The sequence below is a fragment of the Xiphias gladius genome, chromosome 8, assembly GCF_016859285.1.
Source record: "Xiphias gladius isolate SHS-SW01 ecotype Sanya breed wild chromosome 8, ASM1685928v1, whole genome shotgun sequence".
NCBI lineage: Eukaryota > Metazoa > Chordata > Actinopteri > Istiophoriformes > Xiphiidae > Xiphias > Xiphias gladius.
In genome coordinates, this window is record NC_053407.1 from 21,157,013 (window position 1) to 21,179,227 (window position 22,215).

Below are 22,215 nucleotides of genomic sequence, written 5' to 3' on the forward strand. Positions count from 1 at the left end.
TTCAATAACAACTTCTAAACAAGAAATGTTTACATACCCTACCTAACTTGATATTTACTCCCAGTCAAGGAAGCAGCGACACAAGCAAACAAGCCTCTTTTTTAATACATGAATCTCTACTACTCCAAAGAACAGTTCTGCAACAATATTTATTACATGCATACTAAGGGGCTTCAAATGCGTCACATTTTGCTTTCATTTGATTGTTTGGGAGGAAAACATTTAGGGAAGACAAAAATAAACAGTCAAGACCCAAGCAAACTTTTTGAGATTTGTATTTACAGTAAATAGAGGCTCAAAGTCCGTGTGTCGATATCCACAACATTTTTGGATAATCCAAGATGGCACAGCCGTTGACACTGGGCATGTTCTAGCGGAGTGTTCTTTTTTTTCTCCCATTTATGTTGAGTGATTTAAAATGAAATAGAGGTACCACAGAGGAAAAAAAAGACAGATCCCTTCTCTTGTCTCTCTCTCTCTGTGTGTATGTGTGTGTGTGTGTGTGTGTGTGTGTGAGAGAGAGAGTGTGTGTGAGAGAGAGTGTGTGTGTGAGAGAGTGTGTGAGAGAGAGAGAGACTTTCTGCTAAATTCAACAGGCTGGTATGAAAGCACAGTGATTGAACACAGAGAGAGGGAGCTGTTTTCAGACCAGCCACTTCATTTTTGGAAGCAGAGCACGACATTTCAACTACTGAACTGTACACTGATACTGATTTGACGATTCTGCAATGGGAGCAATCATTATTAGGATACATTTGCATTATTTGTCATTTTACATTATTACTGCAGACATGAATGTGCACTTCACTGATAAACACTTTCTTTAAATCCAAATCTGTAATTCATGGTTTTTCATGGGAAAACAATCCATTCAGTGCGAGTTACACGATGCTCATTTGTCAGTAATGATGGATTTACAGAAAGAAACCATCTGTCAAACTCTCCCAATGGCACATTTGAATAATATGCAGTATTTGGAGGTTTTTCTTTTGGACTATTTCACCATCACCACCCCCAACAGCAGCGTCTGACCACTCTGAGAGGGGCTTTGGATAGCTTCATGTCGGAGCACATCCCTGAGAACTGGTCAAAAAAGCAACAACACGTGGTTGCCCTCCTGTGGTCAAGGAGGACTTCACAGTCACATTAAAACTAATTAATCAAATAGAACTGAGATTACAAAGTAACAACTACTAGATACCGTGTCTTTATCATCCAATGCGATAACTTTTCAGTCCAGTTTAATAACACATTTGCACATTTTTGCAAGTGGTGTTCTTACAAAAGTCATAATATGTTGTAAGAAAATAAATAATCCAATACATTAGTGCAACGCACCGGCCCTCTCAGTGATCACACTCCATGACTAAAGCACATTATCCTGCTCATGTTTCATGTCCACACACTTTAAAGCAAAGAGATTACACATACTGTCATACTGTTGGGGACTTATGACCCTGTGAGCCATTGTAGCAAATACCACAGCAAATCAACGAGCAGTCAAAACGACGAGAAGTTCAGAGTGCAGATGATGTCACAATTATTTACCACAGCTTTAAGGTTATATTTCACTTGCATACCATGACTCCACTCCACAGTTCCAGGCAGGATATTTACACAAGGCATACAGAGGAGCGTCCTGTCTCAAGATGCTCGCAGTCAGAAATGACAGCAGCGTCAATAAAGAGTTCTTTTTAGTGTGGCACTTCGCAGACCAGCAGCTTGTTTCTCTGCCGGACAACCATGATCCAGCCTGCACATGGCCTCCACAATAACAACCTCTGGTGAGCCTCTCCCCCTCTGTACTTCCAGGTCCGTATGACAGTGGGAAGGGAAGCAGCGGGCTGCCGTGCTGAGCCATGGTAAATAGAGATGAGCCAATGCTCCTTAATTTCCTCCCGTGGTCGGCAGAAACAGATGGGAGGTTGCGGGATGGGCAAAACTGGGCAACGACGTTGAATCACGAGGCCTGGGATGGTTTTATCCCGTCTCAAAGCTCGGTGGTCTCCCAGCTCACCTCCCGCGGAACCTGGCGTCATTTAGTCCCCGTGTGGATGACGGTAACGGTGGACGGTCTTGGTCGCGATGGCTCGGCCACCACCGACGGTTCCTCTCGTATAGGAGAGGGGGCATCCGAGTCCTGATCGTACACTTTAACAGCAGATGGCAAAGGAGCTATTGGAGGACCTGTGGGACAAAATATAAGAAATATACTGAATGGCATTTACTAAATTTTGTTTAACAAGTAGGAGAAATTCAAGTTAAAAGGATGAGGCTGGCAATAATCTATATTTTAATTATTTTCAACAAATCCTTTGGAAAGACCAAAACCAACAATGTGCTAGTCCGTTTCCTAATACTTTCCACTTCGCTGGCCTGTCTGCAGCGCTCAGCCCTAAGTCCACGGGTTCCTAACTAAAGACGTAAATCTTTACAAAAAAAGAAATTTCATAAAACTTCATTTCTAATAAAGGTTGAATAACTCCTGAGTTCAGAGGTGTGATGTTGGAGCAGAGCTAAATTTTTAAAAAGGTCTTACGTTAAACCAACTGCACCAGAAACGTTGCGACCGCATGGCTGCTGTTAAAACCTGGTTCGTCCGTTGAATTGAAAATGACAGTTCGGGAGCTTCGTAAACAGTTGCCAATTAGCTTAATACGGGGGGCAGCAGCGTGAACAGAGCTCAGCTGAGTGAAGTACTAAAAGTTGGACAAGTCCGTGTCTACGGAGCGCATCTGAAGTGTCACTCACAGTCCTTCAGGGTGAGCGGGGCGCAGTCCACAGACTGGCTCTTGGCTGGAGCTTGGCTCTGAGGGTTGGACACCGAGTTGCTGCTGTGGATGCTGCTGCCAAAGCTGGTGCCCAGCTGCAGGCGCCTCATGTGGCGGATCACAGCCGTCGCATTAAAGGCTTGCTGTGAAGAGAGGGTGTAAACACACAAGTGTAATACCAATGAAAGACAGAAAGACAAATCCCGACATGTTTGTGCAGTTCAAAAAAAGATAAGAGGATATTGTGTTTCTCTTTCCCAAAGCTGGTAGTTTTTGGTAATATAGTCAAGAAAGAATTGTGCTCACCCTCCATTTGCTTTTGGCAAAGTTTTTCCGCATTTGCCGACTGACTGATTCATGTATGTTCTTGCAGAGTGCTGTGTCTCCAGCAATCCTGAAAATTAAAGTCAAGTCCTTTAGATCATGTAAATAAAAATTCACACATACAAACACACCGTTGTGCAACCGCTTTATATTTGTATCTGTAAAACCTTGGGAAGCCATCCTCATGCTGTTTTCCTATTTGCCCCCGTCATTTATTTTCATGCTGCTAAATTATCATTTTGCGGGAGCTCACACACTGAATCACTTTCTGCCACATCCATCATAATAACTCTGTATGAAGCCTTGTCAATGAAGCCCATTTCTCTCCGTTACGACACCTGTTACTGATGTCACAAACCACATATTTGTATCGGAAGGACCACCTGCCCAGGACCCGAAAGGCCCATAACCAGCTACCGGAGACGCATTCATAACGGCCACTTCAGCTGGGAGACAGCAGCCCACACCAGCTCGCTCTCGTTAGCTCTGACTCAGGCCTGGGAAGACATCCTAATTGTTAATTTAAGCTTCCACCTTCTTTTAAGGATCCTTCAGGACGCCAGCCACTAATTGGCAGCCATTTACTCAGCAGATTTCTCTCTGAGTGCTGTTGGTGCCGAGCAGAGGTGGGTTCGCGGCTCGGAGCCATGGCGACAGATGACAGTGGGAGGACATGCTCTCTATGACAAATGCGTAAGCCTGGCAAGTGCGTCATACTGCTGCTACCGAGATGTATGGTTCCCTGCGATTGTCTGGTTTGGGGCGCAGCGTGCGGCGGTTAGTTTCTCACCAGGGATGCTGAAGAGCCTGGTCACATGTGAATCTCTTCTCTGGATCCTTCTCCATTAGGCAGCTGATGAAGTCTTTGGCTGTGAAGGCAATTGAAAAGGTCAAGAGCCCATCCAGCTGAGAACACGTTCCATACTCTCCTGCACTCAAGGATTTAAATGGGCTTTTTTGCTTTATTTTACGGGTCCTACAATTACTTGAAGACTTTCTGACAGTTCCTGGGGAAAAAAAATATATAATTTGGTACTAATTATAGAGTAAACAGACACATCAAATATACTAAATACTAGCACTGTTGTTTTAGTTCTTCAGGACATCTATAAACATATAAGGGACATCTATTGCATTTCTGTCCGTCCTGGAAGAGGGGTTCCTCCTCTGTCGTTCCTCAAGAGGTTTCTTCTACTTTTTTACCCGTTAGGGTTTTTCGGGGCGAGTCTTTCCGTATCTGAATCAAGGGTGTTGTATATTGTACGGATTGTAAAGCCACTTGAAGCAAATTTGTGATTTCTGATATTGGGCTGTATAGATTTACTTGACTTGACTAAGGATGAACCATGAAATGCCATCTCTAGACTTTATACGTAGTGGCTGATTTCGACAAGAATTTCCTTGAAATAAAAATGGCAAAAATAAACAAAAGCTAAAATTTTAATGACTGGAAAAACCGAAAGATCTAATCAAATACAAACATTTTCTCCATATCTGTTGAATTGTATGCTTGGCAGGAATTTAAAATTACACAGAAGGACAAATTTTACATTCTTACATGTTCAGCTGACCTGCTGACAAAAAACTCTCAGTTTTGTTGCATTTAAGTGGATTTATTAATCCAAAGTCTACAAATAAAAAACAGTCCCTTCCCAAATCTATTTTTAAGAATTTTTTTGTAGCCCATCTATAGAGCCCCAGAGTCTGACAAAAGATAATAAAAGGTTATCCTCTGTGAGAAAACTGTAAATGAATACATCACAAAATAATCTAAAAATAAAACTTTGTTAAATAACTAAAATATAGTGTAAAAAATATTCCTATTTTTCACCTCTACAGCTGATAACAGAGAAGATCATGTCATAGTAATTATTAGGAAAATTGATAGATTAGGTTAGATAAATGATTAAAATGAGTGCCAAGACTCCAACATAGAAAAACTAACAAGTTGAAAAATAAAATAAGCTTGTGAGAAATAGAAGTGACTGGAGGTATTTAATTTTATATCTAGTTATGTAGTTATGTATTTTTTTTTATTATTTCAATTCGTCTAAATTTGCCATTTACTGCCTTTTGTCAGTTTCGGGGCTCCATAGATTAATTTGTTTTCATAAAATTATCAGGGAACTACAGGATCTGTAAAACAGAAGTGGTGCAATTTATTTCAACATATTATAAAGATCACAGACACAAACAACTACAGTACGTCGAAGCTCACCGGAGTCTGATATGTCATCCCAGTACGGCGCGTCAAACTCGTAGTCTGCCTTGAGAATCTGCTCAAAGAGCTTTGAATCGTTCTCGTCGTAGAAGGGAGGGTAACCGCAAAGCCTGAGAAGATGAAGATGGACGATTACGCAACAACAGTGAGTGAGCAAGCGAGTGCCGTCATCCATCCGATGTTAGAAACTTTAACCCAAATCTAAAAGGATTAGCTGTGGCCTAATCTCATTCACTGGCAGTTTTATTTTTCATGTAGCATGCATCAGGAGACAGTTCAGAGGGATTAGAGGGACTACATGAAGACTAAGAGGAAAACGAAATGAGACAAAAACCGTTCATTTTCATATGATATGGAAAAAGGGACATGCAAATTGCAGTTGTGCAACGTAAATCCATGATGTATATTTAAACTGTGCTTCCGATTATGATACAGTAGAAATTACTCCATAACAACCACTGGACAGAAGCCGCCTCATTCCCGAAGTCATCAGAAACTCTTCCACTTGATTACCTTAGATCTCAACACGCCTAACGAATGGATGAAGAGACCGTGGATTTTTTCTTTACCAACCAGCGACGCCAGTTTAATTAATAAGTCTGGTGGCTTCGTGTAACGCTTTCCAATGAAAGCTCTGGAAAATAGGAACAGCAGCTGTGCGAATCCTTCGGACTACCATCTCGAACCAGCAATGGTTTTGCATCGAATGGGGTAAATGAGAATCTAGATCTGTAGCTTTCAATTTACTGTTTGATAGTTTTAGACGGCTTTTAGGTCGCCTTTAAGGTGCCGCATTATATTGTTTTTTAGGATGTGATCCCTTACATGATTCTCACTGATGTTTTTTCTGTATTTCACAATTTTAGCCGCGCTATCGTGAGGCTGTAGAGAGGACTAGGTTGGTCAGTCCCTCACTTTGGTCCAGACGGAAATATCCAAAAAAACAATTGGATGATTGCCAAGAAATCTTGTAGAGACATTTATGGATCCCAGAGGATGAGTTGTAAACACTTTAGCGATCCCTTAATTTTTCATCTAGTACCTTCATCTCATCAATATTTCAATTTGTCCAGTACTTTGATTCATGACCAAACACCTGCCAAGGACATCCCCCTCAGCCTCAGTTGCACTTTCTGTTTAGTGCCAATCTTGTGATCTGCTTTATGATGTTTTTCTGTAACTAACTTTGTTTTATTTTTTGGTCAAGACATTTTCAATTGAGAGGTTTTTAATCTCAGTGAGGTTTTCCTGGTGGTTTCTGATCTGAACATGGGTTTCCTGTTTAAAAAAAAAAAAAAAGGTTCAAATACAGAAAATGAGCTTCAAACTCAAGTACTCACAGAATATATGCGATGACCCCAATAGACCAGCAGTCCACAGCTTTACTGTAGGGCTTCTGAGCTAAAACCTCAGGAGCTGGAACAATGAAACAATATTCATATAGTGAAAAAGAGCAAAAAGATTTCAACCGTTCGCCATGACACAGAGGCGGGAGAAGAATGTGAATGTTTGGTGGTTTTTTCTGTAGCAGATGGTGAAGGTTAACCTTTGCTTACTGGCAGATTAGATAGGGACATGTTTAGCCAACAAGAGCGTCTAATTATCTCAGAACAAGTTTCTGCCAAAGCCAGAGCTCAGAGGGCATCCTCACCCACGTATCCTGGAGTCCCACAGGCGGTGGCCATCACGTCACCCGTTCCCTCCATCTTTGACAGCCCAAAGTCACTGATCATGATCTTTGACTCATCATGAGGACTGAAGTACAGCAGGTTCTCAGGCTGAAAATAAAAGGAAAGAGTCCAACTGTGTGCCTGTGCTTGTCTGTCTCCCTTTGCTCATATGAGCTTGGGTATTTTTTGTGCAGATTAATTTCAGTTGCCCAGACGGTAAGATGTCAGACAAAATGTGAAAAACAAAATCCCCCAGATTTGTCATTCAAGAGTCGGGGGAGTTTTACAGCCTCTTCAAGAGGCTTCTTCAGTTTTACTGACAAGGAAAATCCCCGACATTTAACCTCTGTGGGTGATCCACGCAGAGCGCTCGTGCAATACCACTCACACAGGTTAAATAGCAGGGATTTTCCCCTCTCAGCAAGACCGAAGAGTTCTCCCTCGGTGAGTGGCAAAACACTGTCAACTCTACAACAACAAATGCAGTGTATTCTGTGAGAAACTATGAATATTAAATACCGCTGTACCTTTAGGTCTCGGTGCACTATGGCCATGGAGTGCAGGTAGTTGACTGCATCCAAGACCTGCCGAATGAGCCGACTGGCATCCATCTCTGTGTAGAAGCCCTTTTCCACAATGCGGTCAAAGAGCTCACCTCCAGACACCCTGTGAGCACCCACAGAAACAACAGAAGTCTGGCTTATAGAATAATAAAAACAACAACCAAAACGTTTATTTATGCAGCACTTCTCAAAATCAGCGATCACAATAGGTGTTTAACGGGTTTGAGATCTGGTGACTGCATCATCGTCATTTTCATACTCATCAAACCATTCAGTGACCCCTCCTGCCCTATGGATGTGGGCACTGTCATCCTGTTTCTCCACTCATTTTTCAGGTTTGTCCTTTAATTTGTCAACCGTCTGTACCTCAGTGACTTTCTTCACACACTTCCAATTCTTTACTAAGTGAACTTTTTGACGAAACATCCGTTTCCAACTAATTTGATACAATTTTATGGATTAAACTACCTTTTGAGGCATTGATATAATTTAATAGTCATTCTGAGGCTGTAGTTTACAGTGTTGTTAAATCAGTCAGTGCTGCTATCATACTTTAATTTTCCAAATTCAGTTTTCCAGTACGTACCAAAAATCCTGTCCCTTTGTCTGTGCAGTGTTTGCAACGAATGCAAAAGCATTCGCCTACTTCAAATTGCAATTACAAAAGGCAGAGACACAACAAGTGACTCATATTGGGTTGAGCATCAATTATGAGCATGTGCCTGCTCTCACAGATGGCTAGCAATCACCATTTTCATAAGTGAGACTTCAAAGCAACATGATGCACCTTTCAGAGGTAAACAGAGGGCAGATATCTGCTGCTTAAATTTTTGGTGCATTAGTCACAAACACTGTGAAATTATGTGGTAAGGGCAAAGGTCTCAGAAAGTACGACAACATACCACACGGCAGAAAAAGGTAATGGCGGAGAGAAACAGCTGCAACCTCCAGCCAACCCACACTGACTGAAATACATTTAACAAGGTGGTTGCTACATAAATAACACTTAACTTAAAGTTCTGACATCCTCAATGCAAGCTAAAGCTGAGTCTTTAAGATCTCAGAGGAATAGTTTTAGGAAACGCACTTATTTCCTTTCTGGCTCAGAAAAAATTGATGTGATCAATCCCTCCCTTATGCCTGTACTGTAACCTCGAAGCTGGACCTGGGAGACAGTTAGCTTAGCTTGGCACAAAGACTGGAAACGGCAGGGAGACAGCTGGCCCGGATCTGTCCGTAGGTGACAAAATGCACCTACGGGAACCTTTAAACCATATTCACTAATTAACACATTGCATCTCATTTGATTGATCTGTTAAAAAACCAAAGTGTAACAATGACAAGTTGTTATTTTCTGGAAGGTTCTGTACCAGACCATTTCTTGGCCAGGTGCAGTGGCGATGGTAACCTGAAATTACATGTGTCTGCTCAATGCGAAACCAAAATTAAAACATTTCATTATAAGAAATGTTTGTCTATACTGATGTTGTTTTCTATCATTTTATATTTTAATTTTAAAAAAAGCAGAACGCCTGTGTCACTTCTTGCTACCTGGATAGGAAACAAAGTCGCAACTTGGCAAATGGGTTAAAAACCATTTTTTCAAGTAGCGGACAGAATATTTTTTCATTCAGATGGCGAGAACTGTCTTCTAGGAGTCTGGAAAAGTCTTCAGAACAATGGTAAGGGTGTAACAACCTTCTGGGTTTTTCAAAGATCACCTGTTACAGAGGCTTAGTGGTGTGACTCAAATGTAATAACTGTAAGAGACAATCAGGGCTTCGTCTGCCACATAATACCACAGCTCATTCTTAACCCACAGTTGGATGTGGCGGCAAGCAGATTATTATCTTTATTTTTACTTACTTTTTTAAAATTTCCCACCGTTTCCAGTCTTCACGCTAAGTTAAGCTAAGCTAAGCTAAGCTAAGATAACTGCCTCAAGCTTCATATTTACCATACAGACAGCAGAGTGGTATCAATCTTCTCATCAATCAGCTCTCATCAAGAAAGCGATTGAGCTTATTTCCCAAAATGTCAAATTCTTCCTTTTATGTACTTATGGGCTAATGAGAGGTTTAGTCCAACCTGGTGGTTATATTGTTTACTGTTAAATTATAATATCTGTGGCATTATTTAATCCATCTACATGTATAATACTGCTGTTACTCAAAGGCTCACTTCAAAGAATCACTGCATTCACTCAGACGTGCAGGTCAGGGCAAAAATGCCTCAAGGACATTAGAGACACTTATTCGAGCGAAAACACAATACATTATCAAAATGACAAGCCAAATGGGAGACAGAGAGCTGACCTAAACAAACAAAGTGGTGGGTTGATGTACTTACAGCTGCATAATGAGGTACAGGTGGTGTGAGCTCTCGTAAATGTCCTCCAGAGCCACGATATTCTCATGCTTTATCCTGGAGGGGGAGAAGAGAAAATCCACTTTGTTTGCTCTCAGGCTCTGCTCATTTCAGCACAGACCACTAATGAGATGCAATTAGCCTTTTCTTTTGTTAAAATGATGCCCTGCCAACTGGAAACAGATTGTTTTTTGCTTCCTGTTCCAGCACATTACCTGTATTTACGCTTAATATGCAGGTTTGTGCGCACGTGTATCTTCACGTTGGTCAAAAATTAACCTGGCAAAAGCATATCATCCTTCACACACAGGAGAAACCCTTTTTGTGTGTGAAGCAGTAACCCCAGGCAACCAACCAACAAGTTTTTAGAAAAAACAAACAAACAAACAAACAAACAAACAAACAAACAAACAACGAAACAACCTCTTCAAGGAGATATGTAGATTTAAAAAAAAGAATGTGTTTTTTCGAAGGGCAGGTGGCTGAGAAAGAAAAGGTGGGGGAGGAAGAGGAGGAGGTGGGAAGAGTCTCAAAGGACTAAACAATCTTCACAACTTCCTTTCTAAGTCCAGAACAAAAACGAGGTTGCATTTTGAGGGCTGTTAGACTAACAGACACAAGGAAGGAATAAGAAGAGAGGGAGAAAAAAGGAGGAGGTTATAGGATAGCAACTGTAGCCAGGCAACTACACCCAACTGGCGTGCTCACTTCAAGAGTGACTGATAACTGAGCTTCTTGGGGGAATTACCCATCAGGCCCTGGAGGAGAATGGAGTGTCACCTGGTGTCAATGCAATCCCATCATACCCTGTGTAGGTGTGTGTGTACGCTGTGAAGACCCAAAATGGTGCACGGATAAAATTCGACAAGTAAGGCACTTAAGACCGACAATGACTGTTAAATAAACTGAGTGCCACCGGCATCCCAACTCCGAATCGTTACTCAGAGTGGAGAGAGAGACCCAGGCTTCCACCCGAGGGTGACACAAGGTGGTGACCCTTTCTAAAGCGGTGTCCTTCTACCGCAGACTCCCCCGCAGCTCAGTCAGCCGGTACCTACTTCCTAAGCACAGCGATTTCATTTTCGATGCTCATCTCCTTCCCCTTCAGGGCTTTTTTCGGGATGCACTTGATTGCGACCATCTTTCCCGTGGCCTTCTCCCGAGCCATCACCACCTCGGAAAACGCGCCGCTGCAGGAGAGAAAGAGAAGCATGTTAGCCCTGCTTTATATGTGCTCAGGCAATATTGACACAGAAAACCTATCGGCAGTGACTGGATGGAGGGCACTCAGAGGCAGACAGGCCAGAGTACACAAACAGCATATTGTGAATATTTACTGAGAACTGGCAAAGTCCCTGACTATGGCCAACAGCCGTCTGCGTTGGCTTACGCTTGGTCCTCGTGTGCAGCCAAAAGCATGGCAAACACTTTTAAAACGCCCATTTAGGACGACAGATAGCGTGTCTTCCTCGGCCATCTGTCTCCATACATGAGAGCCTTTAAAAACAAATACAGAATTAAGGGAATATTTGCTCAAGCAATCTGTATCTGTTGCTATGACACCACATTCAGTCCACCTTAATAAATCTCCCTCAGCACGCTGCATGATTGCTTTCACCTCTCTCCCCCTCCCCTCTCGTTTTCATTACGCCCCTGCACAGGCACCTTTTTACTTAAATGTGCCCTCGGGGTGGCTTGATGTGAAGAAATCTTAAAAAAGGATTGATGATTTGAAACTCCCTGGGTCATGGTCACTGGACCAGAACAGATCATACGATCTAAGAGACTAAAATAATCCTTGATCAGCTGATAAATTGATGGCTTTGATGAAGTCAGGATAAGAAGGGGAAAAAATGTTAATCTGAGCAAGAGTATTTTGATTTTCTTTGTGTGTGCAGTGCTATAGTACTATCCCAGGTCAGAAACTCTTGGTTAGCTCTGCTATTCACAAAGCCAAATGGAGTTTTTCACTTGGATTTGCCACAATTTTTTTTTCTGTTTGTTGTCTCCTCTGTTTTTTTAATCTCAAACTGAGCTGCTGACATAAAGTTGTTTTTTTTTTTTTCCAACTTTGCTTTAATTAATTTAAAAGGTCAATTTCTTCATACAGTTTATTTAACCTACAATTGCAAATCCTGCTGTTCTAATTGGAACAGTTGCATGCAGCCATTTTGGTGTGATGTTTTTCTGGCTACTATTTGTGAAGAAATATTCATGCAATAAATTTATCAAGGATTTTGCCAAGGTATAATGTAACAAAGGAGCAGCGAACTTCTATTCCAAATGTTTTCATTATCTATTTAGTGATCTCTTGCCAGTGTAAATAATTAAAGGACAAGCCCAGACAATATGAAAAAAGCCCATACTGCCTCCTGCAGTACAAATGGCTTGTTGGAACGTCATCAGTTATACAAAAATAAAAAGTGACATGGAGAAACTCGCCTGAAGTCATTCACCCCCTCACAAAGAGCGAGATGGCCGACATCAAAAAGGTCCATTATGTTTTCAAATTGTAATCAGTTCCTCCCAACAGGCTCTAAACTCAGCGCCGCTTGCTGCACTAAATCCCACCGTGGCCATCAAATCCACGCTAATCCCTCGCTTCACCATCGCACAGGGGGGAGGGGAGGGTCAGTCAGGGTCGCAACACACAAACACAGACTGCACAAACCCACTACCTGGTCACAAAGCCCGGCTCCAGGTGTGATGAAGTGGAAGACACACATAAAAACAAGCAGAACTGAGAGAGCTTGGAGCATACGCTCTAACTTCTAACTTCGACCTCATTCTGACACAATCAGGCGGGACAATATGTAAATTCAAGGGCTTGTGTAAGGGTGTTGGTGCAGTTGGTGCTTGTTACAGCACACACACATCTTCCCACCGCAGATGTTGCTGTGAGGACAACGAGCGTCGTTTCTATTCAGCGCATGCGACCGACTCCTACAGCTGTGTGGACACTGAGAAGAAAATTCCTCCGCCAGCATGTTGAGCCTGTCAAGCAACTCTCTGGCGCAGTTTTTCGGAGCACGCTTTCTGCTCTCTGCAGCAGGAGACACAAAGCGATGTAAACCACAGGAAACCAATGCACTAACAGAGAGGCTGGTTAGAGGGTGTAGCACCACTCCTGCCCCCCTGCTCACCACATTGACAAGCAGCAACATCATTTCCTGTGAATGACAACGTGAAAGAATCCAAGCCTGTCAATGCATGAGGCAACACAAACTATGCTTTAGGCTCTCTGAGAGCATTCAATGTATTAATTCATAATTCACAGAAAAGAAAAGCTGCGATGTCTGATAGAGACCTGCATATGGTGATGCTACCGCCCGCATGCTGTTTCTGCTCATACATTCGCACAAAAATCCTGTCACAGCCCCTATAATCACACATAACTCTAGAACTGAGATGATTAGTCAAATCGAAAGAAAGCGAACTAATCAGCAACTGCTTTCCTTTTGGCAAAAATGCTGAACATTTGCTGCTTCCAGCTTTTTTAAATATGAGGACTTAGTATTTTCCTTGTCATACCATAGTAAGTGAAATGTGTTTAGATTTTGGATAGCCGTTTGAATACGCCTGTTTCGAAGTCATGATGGGCTGTTAGAAATAAAAATAATGGTGAGTTGCAGTGCTACATAACTAAAAACAACCTATGTGACTCTCAGCACACCAAAAAATTATCCCTAGAATAATCCTTGATGTGATCTGGGGCAGCAGTAAGTGATGAGAGAAAGCTCCATCTGAACCTCTGAATTGCACATCTCATTCTATTACGCAGGATAAATATGACTGCATGGCTGAAAAATGTTTCCAGTGTCACTGACTGCACAATCAAGTCAGCACACTGACTCACTTGGTTGAATAATGATAGCTGGATTTTAAGATCTAGAGCTCTGTGTGTGTTTGTGTGTGTGTGTGTGTGTGTGTGTGCGTGTCAGTCTGCAGTCACACAACACCAAAACTCTATGTGCACGATAGCCAAGCCAAACCGGCTGACTAATGTGAAATGCGAATGTGGGCTGCTCTCTGTGTGAAACGCAAAGCTGATGCTGCAGATGCAAAGCGAGGCCTTGTACCAAATAATGATCCGAAAAAAAAACTTTTTCAGGCTTCAACCTCAGCTGGTTGTCAGTGGCGATTATGAAAATGCAGGTCACTCTCGACGGAGGAAGTTTTTTTTTGATCGGGGGGGGGGGTTGTGTATTTTAGTGCTGCTGAGTAATCACACTGACACTCATCTTGTGTAAGATGTATTACAGCAGCTGGTTACGCAACATATGGGATGGAAAAGTCGGGACTTGATTATCCAGGTAGCCCTACTGCTGGTGGAACCTACTGTGTTCAAAGTCACCCACCAATGGTGCAGCAACAACTTCAGCCAGAAATTTGACAGACGATATGATCAGTGCTTTGAAACGATGCCAGTAAAACTGATGTATACACTTAGTGAAGTAAATATAATTAGGAGAAAAGCAGGTGGGCTTCCTAATTACTTCTGTACACTAAAATGTAAAGCCAGACAGAGACTGGGTAATTGGGACCAATTGGGATGACAAATTAATTTTACATGCATGTCCAGTAAACATGCTTTTGCACATTTTTGCCAAGATTCATCACAAAGTAATAAAAGTTGTACTGGCAGCACATCGTTTTGCAGTTACACAAAACTCTTATTTTTAAAAACACACTTCAACACCACCATCTGCTCAGCTGTCCAATGCTGCTCTGTCTAGCTCAACAGTTCTGCAAACTAAAGTGTCAGCTGGACAAACTGTGTGAAAATTAAACATTTTTCTAACTTAATTTATGCGTTACTCTCATCCTCATCATCATCATCTTCAGGAATATACTTCTACTTGCCAATATGCTGAACTTGCTCCTCCAATAACGATAAATGCCAGCCAATTTTTAATTTTTTTTTTTTTTTTTTACATAAATCACATAACAAACATATTGTTGATAAGGAACGAATTAACTGAGCCTATTAAAGATTTAAGTACTAGGTGATGCATTTTACAGTTGAAAAATGAAATTGTCAGTGCTCTCTGATGGAAATGCTTCTATGTAACTGTTTCTAAATGACTGTGATGAAATTTTCTTCAGACATTCAGGGTCCCCTCAAGATGAAACCTAAGGACTGCGGTGATCTCCCGACTTTTCCTCCAGTGCCACCAGCAGGTTGACGTTTGTCGACATTTCCCATCAGCCTCAGCTGTACTTTGAGCTTAGTGCTAATTAGCTAATGTTAGCATGCTAACAGGATAAACTAAGGTGGTGAAGATGGTTAACATCAAACGCTGTGCAGTCTCACAGAGCCGCTAACATGTCTGCAGACTTTTAAGTCTTGTTCAAGCAAAAATGCCAAACATTTGCTGGTTCTAACATGTGAGGATCTGCTGCTTTTTGTTGCAATATCTGAGAGCAAACTGAATATTTTTCGGTTTTAATACTGGTTGGACAAAATAAGCAATTCAAGACGTCATCTTGGGCACTAGGAAAGTGTGATTGCCCTTTTTTTTTTTTTTTTTTTTAACTTTTTACTGACATTTTATAGACCAAACAATTAATCTAGAAAATAATCCGTTCATCAGTCAATAATGAGAATGAGTGTTAGTTGCAGCCCTACCAAAGTATCAGATAAATGTAGTTGAGAAAAACTACAATGTTTGCCTCTGACATGTATTAAAATACGAGTTCTGCAGAAATACCATGAAATTGTATTACTAAAATAAATTACAAGAATCTAAAAAATGTACTTGTGTTGTTGTTTTCCACCTCTCCCGGACCCAGACTAGCCAACAGCGGTTTTCTGTCCTTCCAGGTAGTAAACAGCATTGATCTTTTGCAGCAGAGTTAAATGAACTCCAATAATATGAGTAGAATGAAATCCAGCAGCTGTCACAGTCCTAACGACTGAACCTGGAAACCATTTAAACATCAACATACACTGGACCTGAGGCTACTTCCCGGGAATGTGCACTTAGTGTTCACCAGACTGTTGATCAAACAGACAAAGATGGGCAGTTCACAGGGTGATAAGAGCGAAAGCCACTCATAAACAACTAGAAAGAAAAAAAAAAGAAAAAAAAAATCTGACACTCCAGGGAAATATTTGGCAGAAACCTGCCAGAAGCCACAGATCAGCATGTCAGAGAGAAGCTAAATTATTTCAATAGGGGCGAAATCGGCCTCCTGTGCTCTGATACAGGGCATTGCGGTGCATTTCAACACTCAGACTGCAGTGGATTTTAAACAATGGCTCTGTAAGCATTCACCAAGGTGAGGGGGGCCTGACTCCAAATGGAAACTGAGGAAACATTCTACGCATTATCTAGGTGAATTATTTGACTCTCCATCATTACAGTCCATGACAAAGTACGTCCTCCCACACTGAACGGAGCCGGAGGACAGCGGTGGGAAGCGGTAGATAGTGTCATCTTCAACCAAGGATTTCTACCATCCCAGTTGCCTAGCTGCCATTTTCACTGCTTTCAGGCTGCTTTCAAGGGCCCCACTGATTTCCACACGAGCTGTGTTTCAGAGAATGGTCAACGCACGGATGCCACAGCAGATACTTTAATGCATCACAGACCAGTAGGGATTTATCAGAGCCAGGGTCAGTATAATACTGGCTGTGGAGGCCTGTTTATTCATTAATATCAAACTCAGAAAAGGTTATTTTTCTTTCTGTTGGAAAAAAGAATCAAAGATTGTGGCTTCGGGGGGGCAAAAAGTGACACGAATGAGTCATCTACTGCTCAGCTCTGTTTGGCCCTGCAGTGGGGAGCTAACAGAGGACAACTTTGGGACTTTAATCTCTGAAAGTGGGATTCTGGAAATACATGACAAAGCACTTAGCAAGAACGCGATTGGAAAGCGTCATCTTTGGACTGCTTTTAAGCCACTGCATTTAAAAACATAAAAAAAAGTGAATGCTTTAATTTATTCACCAGAGTGACTTGTGTTGTAGAGCCTGAGCCATGCTGGATTTTTGAGGCATACTGGATACTGAGATTTGAGAGTTTAAAAATCGCTTTACAATATTTCACCTGAGATTTTGTCTTCCACATAAAATAGACTAACCTTCTTCCTAAGGATTCCTCCCTTGAATTTGTTTACTAAAGGGACTATAATTGCTATTTTTAATATCAACGGCTGATCACATGAAAACTTGTGTGCAAGGTGAGAGATGAAGCACCAGAAAATGATCACTCGACTCTACAGTTCCCTCAGCACTACGGAGCGCTCTAGCGTCTTTCACCTCATTGTTTTTGATCCCCGGCCCCCAACTTCACCGTTTTGTTTCAGTCTCGGACTGGTTCCACATTACCTCAAACATATCTTTCGCATTTCTCCGCTTGCAGCTTCTTGTTCTTTTATTGGCCAATATGAACTGATAAAAATGTATCGATGAGTTAATACTGGCGGATGTATCACACCATTCAATTATCATCGAGGCTGTACCGATGCGATATGCTGTATCAGTATCCACAGCAATACTGACTTTGATTGGCCACGATGTGACTGATGCACATTAAATACAGTTTTCTTTGTCAGCGCCATTATAAAATTCTGCGTTGCTGCGATATGTGTTTTCAGTTGCCACAGCAATGCCTCGCCTAATCTTACCTTACATAAAAATGACTGGACTGGCGTACACAGATTTCAAATCTGGGGAAAACTGGTGTCTGAACGGTTCTCAGTCTCAGCAGTTAGTCTGAGTTGAGGAGTCAGAAAGGGAATTGGAAGAGAAAAAGCTGGATTAGTGCATCCTTAATCATCAGTCGGGCTCTTGTATGTTGTTAAAAAAAAAAACAAATGAGACAAACGTCCCAACATCCCCACTGTGAGTGGTAACCCTGCCTCATTCTGCACGTTTACAGCACTTTGCCCACCGGGATCCCTGAAGGTGCTTCTGGTCAGGTTTAGTTATTTTCCTTCCACAGAGAATCAGCAGCTTATGGGTCTGAAATTAGCCCCAAGGAGAGTGCCGGTCAGGAAGGAGGGCAGGCTTCCGTGGCGAAGATCTCATTAGCTCAAAACATTTAGAACAGGACCGCACGAGGAAGAAGCGGGGCCAAAGCATTACTGACACCGTCGCAGGCTCTCTGCTTTTCAGGCCTTCAAACTCCAGCCAGACGGAATGGCCTCCAGCTGCGGCTGAGATTCAATCTTTTCTCCTCGCAAAATGTTCTCCTTGATGTGCACTTTGTTTTTGAATTAACCCATCCAAACGTCTCAGAGCAGCCAATAGAACAGAACAATGACATTAAACTGAACAACCGTGCCTCTCACAATCAGTTCATCCCAGATGTGTGACTGCTGAGGTGTGCGGCAGTGTAGCAGTTTGTAGCAGCAGTTTACTTAAGTAAACGTAGCAGCGCCACGATGCAAAAAGAGAAGTAGGAGTCCAGCAAGTAAAAATGCAGAAATGTCAACAGCAAAATGTACTTAAGGTATCAATAAAAATGCAATGTGTCATATAATGTTTGATTATTGTTACTAATTTTAAAGTTGTAAGTGGTGGCGATGGACCTAATTTGAACTATTTTAGAGGTAGGTAGGTAGTTCACATCAAATGCTTCATATTTCATCAACTAACCATAAACTAAGTTCAGTGAGTCAAAACTTGGTCTGCAATACAAAAGTAATAAATATAGCCGTCTGATAAATGCAGGGCAGTACAATGTGCTCCGCTGAAATGTAGTGGAGTAAAAGTACAAATGAATATGAAATGAAACAGGAAGCATAGTACGTGATTAAATGTATTTAGCGAGTTTCCGCTGCTGGTGTGTGGAGAGCAATAAATGAGTTTCCTTTGGCACAAGGACAGGGCCCTGCAGAGGGATGATCCCTCTTGAACACTGGCCGGGAAATCTGACGAGGAATCTACAGCTGAACGCTAGAGCAGGGGCAGGAGGATGAGGAGGTTAATCTATGTCTCTTCCTGTGACCAACAGTCCTTCATCATCCATTTTAATCCCCAGGTAAAGCTACAGGGCTGCCGGGCTTTTTTTTCTGCCCTGGGTGGCCTGTCTCGAACCCCGCTGCGCAAGCGACAAGGCACCCCCCCGATTAAGACACATGGGAACTAGTAAATGGTTCTTTAAGTCAGTCAGGACGAGAACATGCTGTACAATATGTAACATAAAAGGCAAAACGGTGACAAACTGGCCCCGGAGATGTTTGTTGGGTTGTGGGCGGGGGATGTGTGTTCCTCCAACCTGGCTATTGTGTGGACAGTGAACCGCGATGAGTCACTGGTGTTATTCAGAGGCTCTTCACACATAAATGAAAGCCTTGGGAAATCAGAAACTGCCTCCAGGTAGGAACGTCTCCCTGCTCAGTGCAACAGCTGAAGTGTCGAGCGCGCCTCATGAACCGCCGATCTGCGCGAGAATGTCGTGATGCCGCTGATCGGGGAAAAACGGGGTCTGCGGCCACGCTGGGCAGTTTGGAGTCTCACAAAACTAGGGAGATGGTTAGGAAAGCCAAGAAGATTCAGATCTGGCTGCATTTACACAAGAGGAAGTCGCATGTCTTACAGCGGCATACCATGATGAGTGTGTTTTATAGTTTGGCTACAGTCGCAGTGAATGGAGTCGCAATGCTCGGCTTGACACCAGCTTCAGAGGTCAAATTAAAAAAAAACAAACACATTGCCCGAGGGAGACACAGGCCTTCCCCGAATCCCCAACTACGCAAACATCGCCGCATTAAATTACCGTCGGTCAGTCGAGGGAGGAGGGACGTGACTTTAGGGGACAGAGACGAGCAGGAAAATGACAGATATACTCTATTAAATGTGCGACTGCGTTTGGCAATCTATCACTGGCCTGACTGCCTGAGAGTTGTTTCTGTCATAAAAGCACCACCTACTCTAGTTTCCTCCCGTTCAGGGGGGACAACTTGGGCCCTCTTTCTGGAGCGTAACTTATTCAAAAAGAAGACCAGACCTGAAGTGAAAGCAGCACTAACAGCGGACCAAAATAAACTCCGGAATTCGCCTCCTCTGTGGTCCAAGGGCAACAGAGCGACTCCGACCAAAGTGGTCCCTGAACTACAAGGAGGAGTCGAATGAAAGTGAGCAGAAAAGCAGTTTTTCACAGGGGAGTTTACTGTGCGCTGAGATGAAGAAACCCAGACACCGTGTCTCTCAACTGAAACCTGCCCCCCCCCCGTTTCGTAGAAGAACGACAGCGATTGAGCACAAGAGCTACATGAAGTCTTCACAGACGGTCCCGTATTTTGGGGAGAGGATTTCATCATGCGTGTATGCAAACGGGCCCCTGTTGCCTCTGTGGCACCGGTTCTGTTGTGCACAACGACCCCAAAATAGATGGCTGCCTGTACGAAGCTCGGCGCACACGCTGCGACCCTGATCTCATCTGATCTGATCCGATCCGATCCGATCTGATCTGGTCTGATCTGTGCGGTGGTTTCTGAATGAACTGTGACATCGCGCGTGCGACTTCACACATTATCGGGTCTCGTGGAGCGTTACACCCCCCCCAACCACCACCACCTGAACAATTAACTGATGACGGTCCTGACTGGATTCTGAAAAATGAGTCTTTCGACGCGCAGCGAGTTCAGGCGGCCCTGTCTCTGCCCGTCACCGCCGAGCGACGCCTCAGTCACTTCAGCAAATGTGCAACAGCTGTCAGTCTGCCTTTTGTTTCCGCTCAACGGCGGCGGGCTACGGCGTGTCATTGTTGTCCGACGCCAATTCGCACAAGTGGACACAAAGTTTTTTTGCGTGTCGCCTGCGAGGCTGCGTTATCTGGTTACTCACGTCCCAAGGACTTCCTTGAAGTCAAATATTGTCTTGATGTCATCGACGTGCTTTTTCCAAGATCCATCGCCGGACTCGCCGTTTTCTTTCGCCATTTCGCGCCGGGGTGGGGGTGGGAAAAAAAAAAAAAAAAACAAAACAAGAGACGCTTGCCGGAGGATCACCACAGACGTCTCATACAGACCCCCCCACCCCCCACCCCTTCAAATAAAAAAATTAAAAAAAAAAAAAAAAAGCAAAGGGAAAGAAAACAGAGGAAAGAAAAGTAGCGCACTTCTGATTTTTCGCCAAAGGCTTCCAGGCTATTTGTCAGCGCGGACTATCTTGCTTCCTCAGCCCATGCATGCAGCCAGGCAAGCCCAAGGAGGGGAGGCATGTCCTACCCCGAGAGGTTATTTGACTAATCTGTTTGACGTAGCGGATCCCGAGCCTGAGCTTCCCCACTGTTCAGATCACTGTGACAGGGAGACACAGGCTCTCCCCCCTCCCCTCCTCCCCTCCCCTCCCCTCCTCCTCCTCCTCCTCCTCCTCCTCCTCCTCCTCCCACCCGGACGGAATTCAGTCAGTGCCGGGCTTGCGATGCGGTGATCTGAGGTCGGGGGTCGACGCTTGGCAGTCGCATCCGAGCCGCCGGTGCCGCGGACGCACGCCGACCGCCCCCCGTGGTTGTTATAGCAATGGGCGGAGTGGGAGCTCGCTGCTCCCGCCCCCCTTCCATCTGACGGCGTGAGCAGTGAACGATTTATAGTGGTTCGCATTGCACCAAATATACCGGCCCGGTGGAAACTCCGTCTCTGCCCAAATTTCATCTTCACGTCTCAGCAAGTGTCGCTTCTGTGCGCGGTTGCCGCGCGGACGAGCGCTTTCGTCTGAACGCGCGTTGAAATTTTTCCCGGCAGGGGCGTAGCCGGGAGTTTTTTGGGCGCTCGCGTGCGGCGGGCGACCCGTGGCCGCCCTCGCACTTTCTTCCATGGGTTCTGTCTGTCTCGGTTGAAGGCTTGTAGAAGCCGAACTGTTTCAGAACCAGTACAAAATGTGGGTTCTACAGTATTCGAGTCGTTTTCCTTTCACCCTCATCACCTCCACCGAGGAGGTTACGTTTTTCGCCTGGGAGCAGGATTTATGCAAAAACTACCCAACCGATTTGCATCGGACTCGGTGGAGGGATGGGACACGGGCCGGGGAAGAAGCCATCACATTTTGGGGCGGATCCCTGATCAGTATCAATTTTAATTTTTTTTTTTTCCTATGAAGTCTGGTGTATGTTGTTTGACATTGAGCCTGGTGAGGGGGGGGTCTGCCCGGAGCACCGTTCCAGCTTAGTCTTGATTAGCAATTAGCAACTTAATTAGCAAACTCATCTTTCTTCAACGCACGACTGGCTCTGGCACAGTGAGAAGCTGCACCTCAGCATGACCCCGCTTGTAACTAAAACCTTTATTGCAGGTTCAAATGAGGGAAACTTCAACAGTTGCTTTTTGTTTTTTTACATAAATTCAGT

At 43.5% G+C, this 22,215-nt stretch overlaps 1 protein-coding gene across 3 annotated transcripts; it reads right to left on the reverse strand.

Moving 5' to 3' along the window:
- Nucleotides 1-1,191: 1,191 nt before the first annotated feature.
- On the reverse strand, nt 1,192-21,176 carry LOC120793512 (calcium/calmodulin-dependent protein kinase type 1D-like). Of its 3 annotated transcripts, none has more exons than XM_040133657.1 (11): nt 20,989-21,176; nt 10,975-11,106; nt 9,899-9,973; nt 7,514-7,652; nt 6,968-7,094; nt 6,657-6,732; nt 5,314-5,426; nt 3,886-3,964; nt 3,078-3,165; nt 2,752-2,914; nt 1,192-2,187 (listed from the first exon to the last, which is right to left on the reverse strand). In XM_040133657.1, exons 2-11 carry the CDS (start codon nt 11,082-11,084, stop codon nt 2,036-2,038), a joined length of 1,122 nt encoding a protein of 373 aa, XP_039989591.1. In that variant the 5' UTR covers nt 11,085-11,106; nt 20,989-21,176; the 3' UTR covers nt 1,192-2,035. The 3 variants fall into 3 exon arrangements, with proteins under 3 accessions (XP_039989591.1, XP_039989590.1, XP_039989592.1); XM_040133656.1 differs by lacking the exon at nt 20,989-21,176 and adding an exon at nt 20,715-20,821; XM_040133658.1 differs by lacking the exon at nt 20,989-21,176 and adding an exon at nt 20,445-20,546.
- Between the last annotated feature and the right edge of the window lie 1,039 nt (nt 21,177-22,215).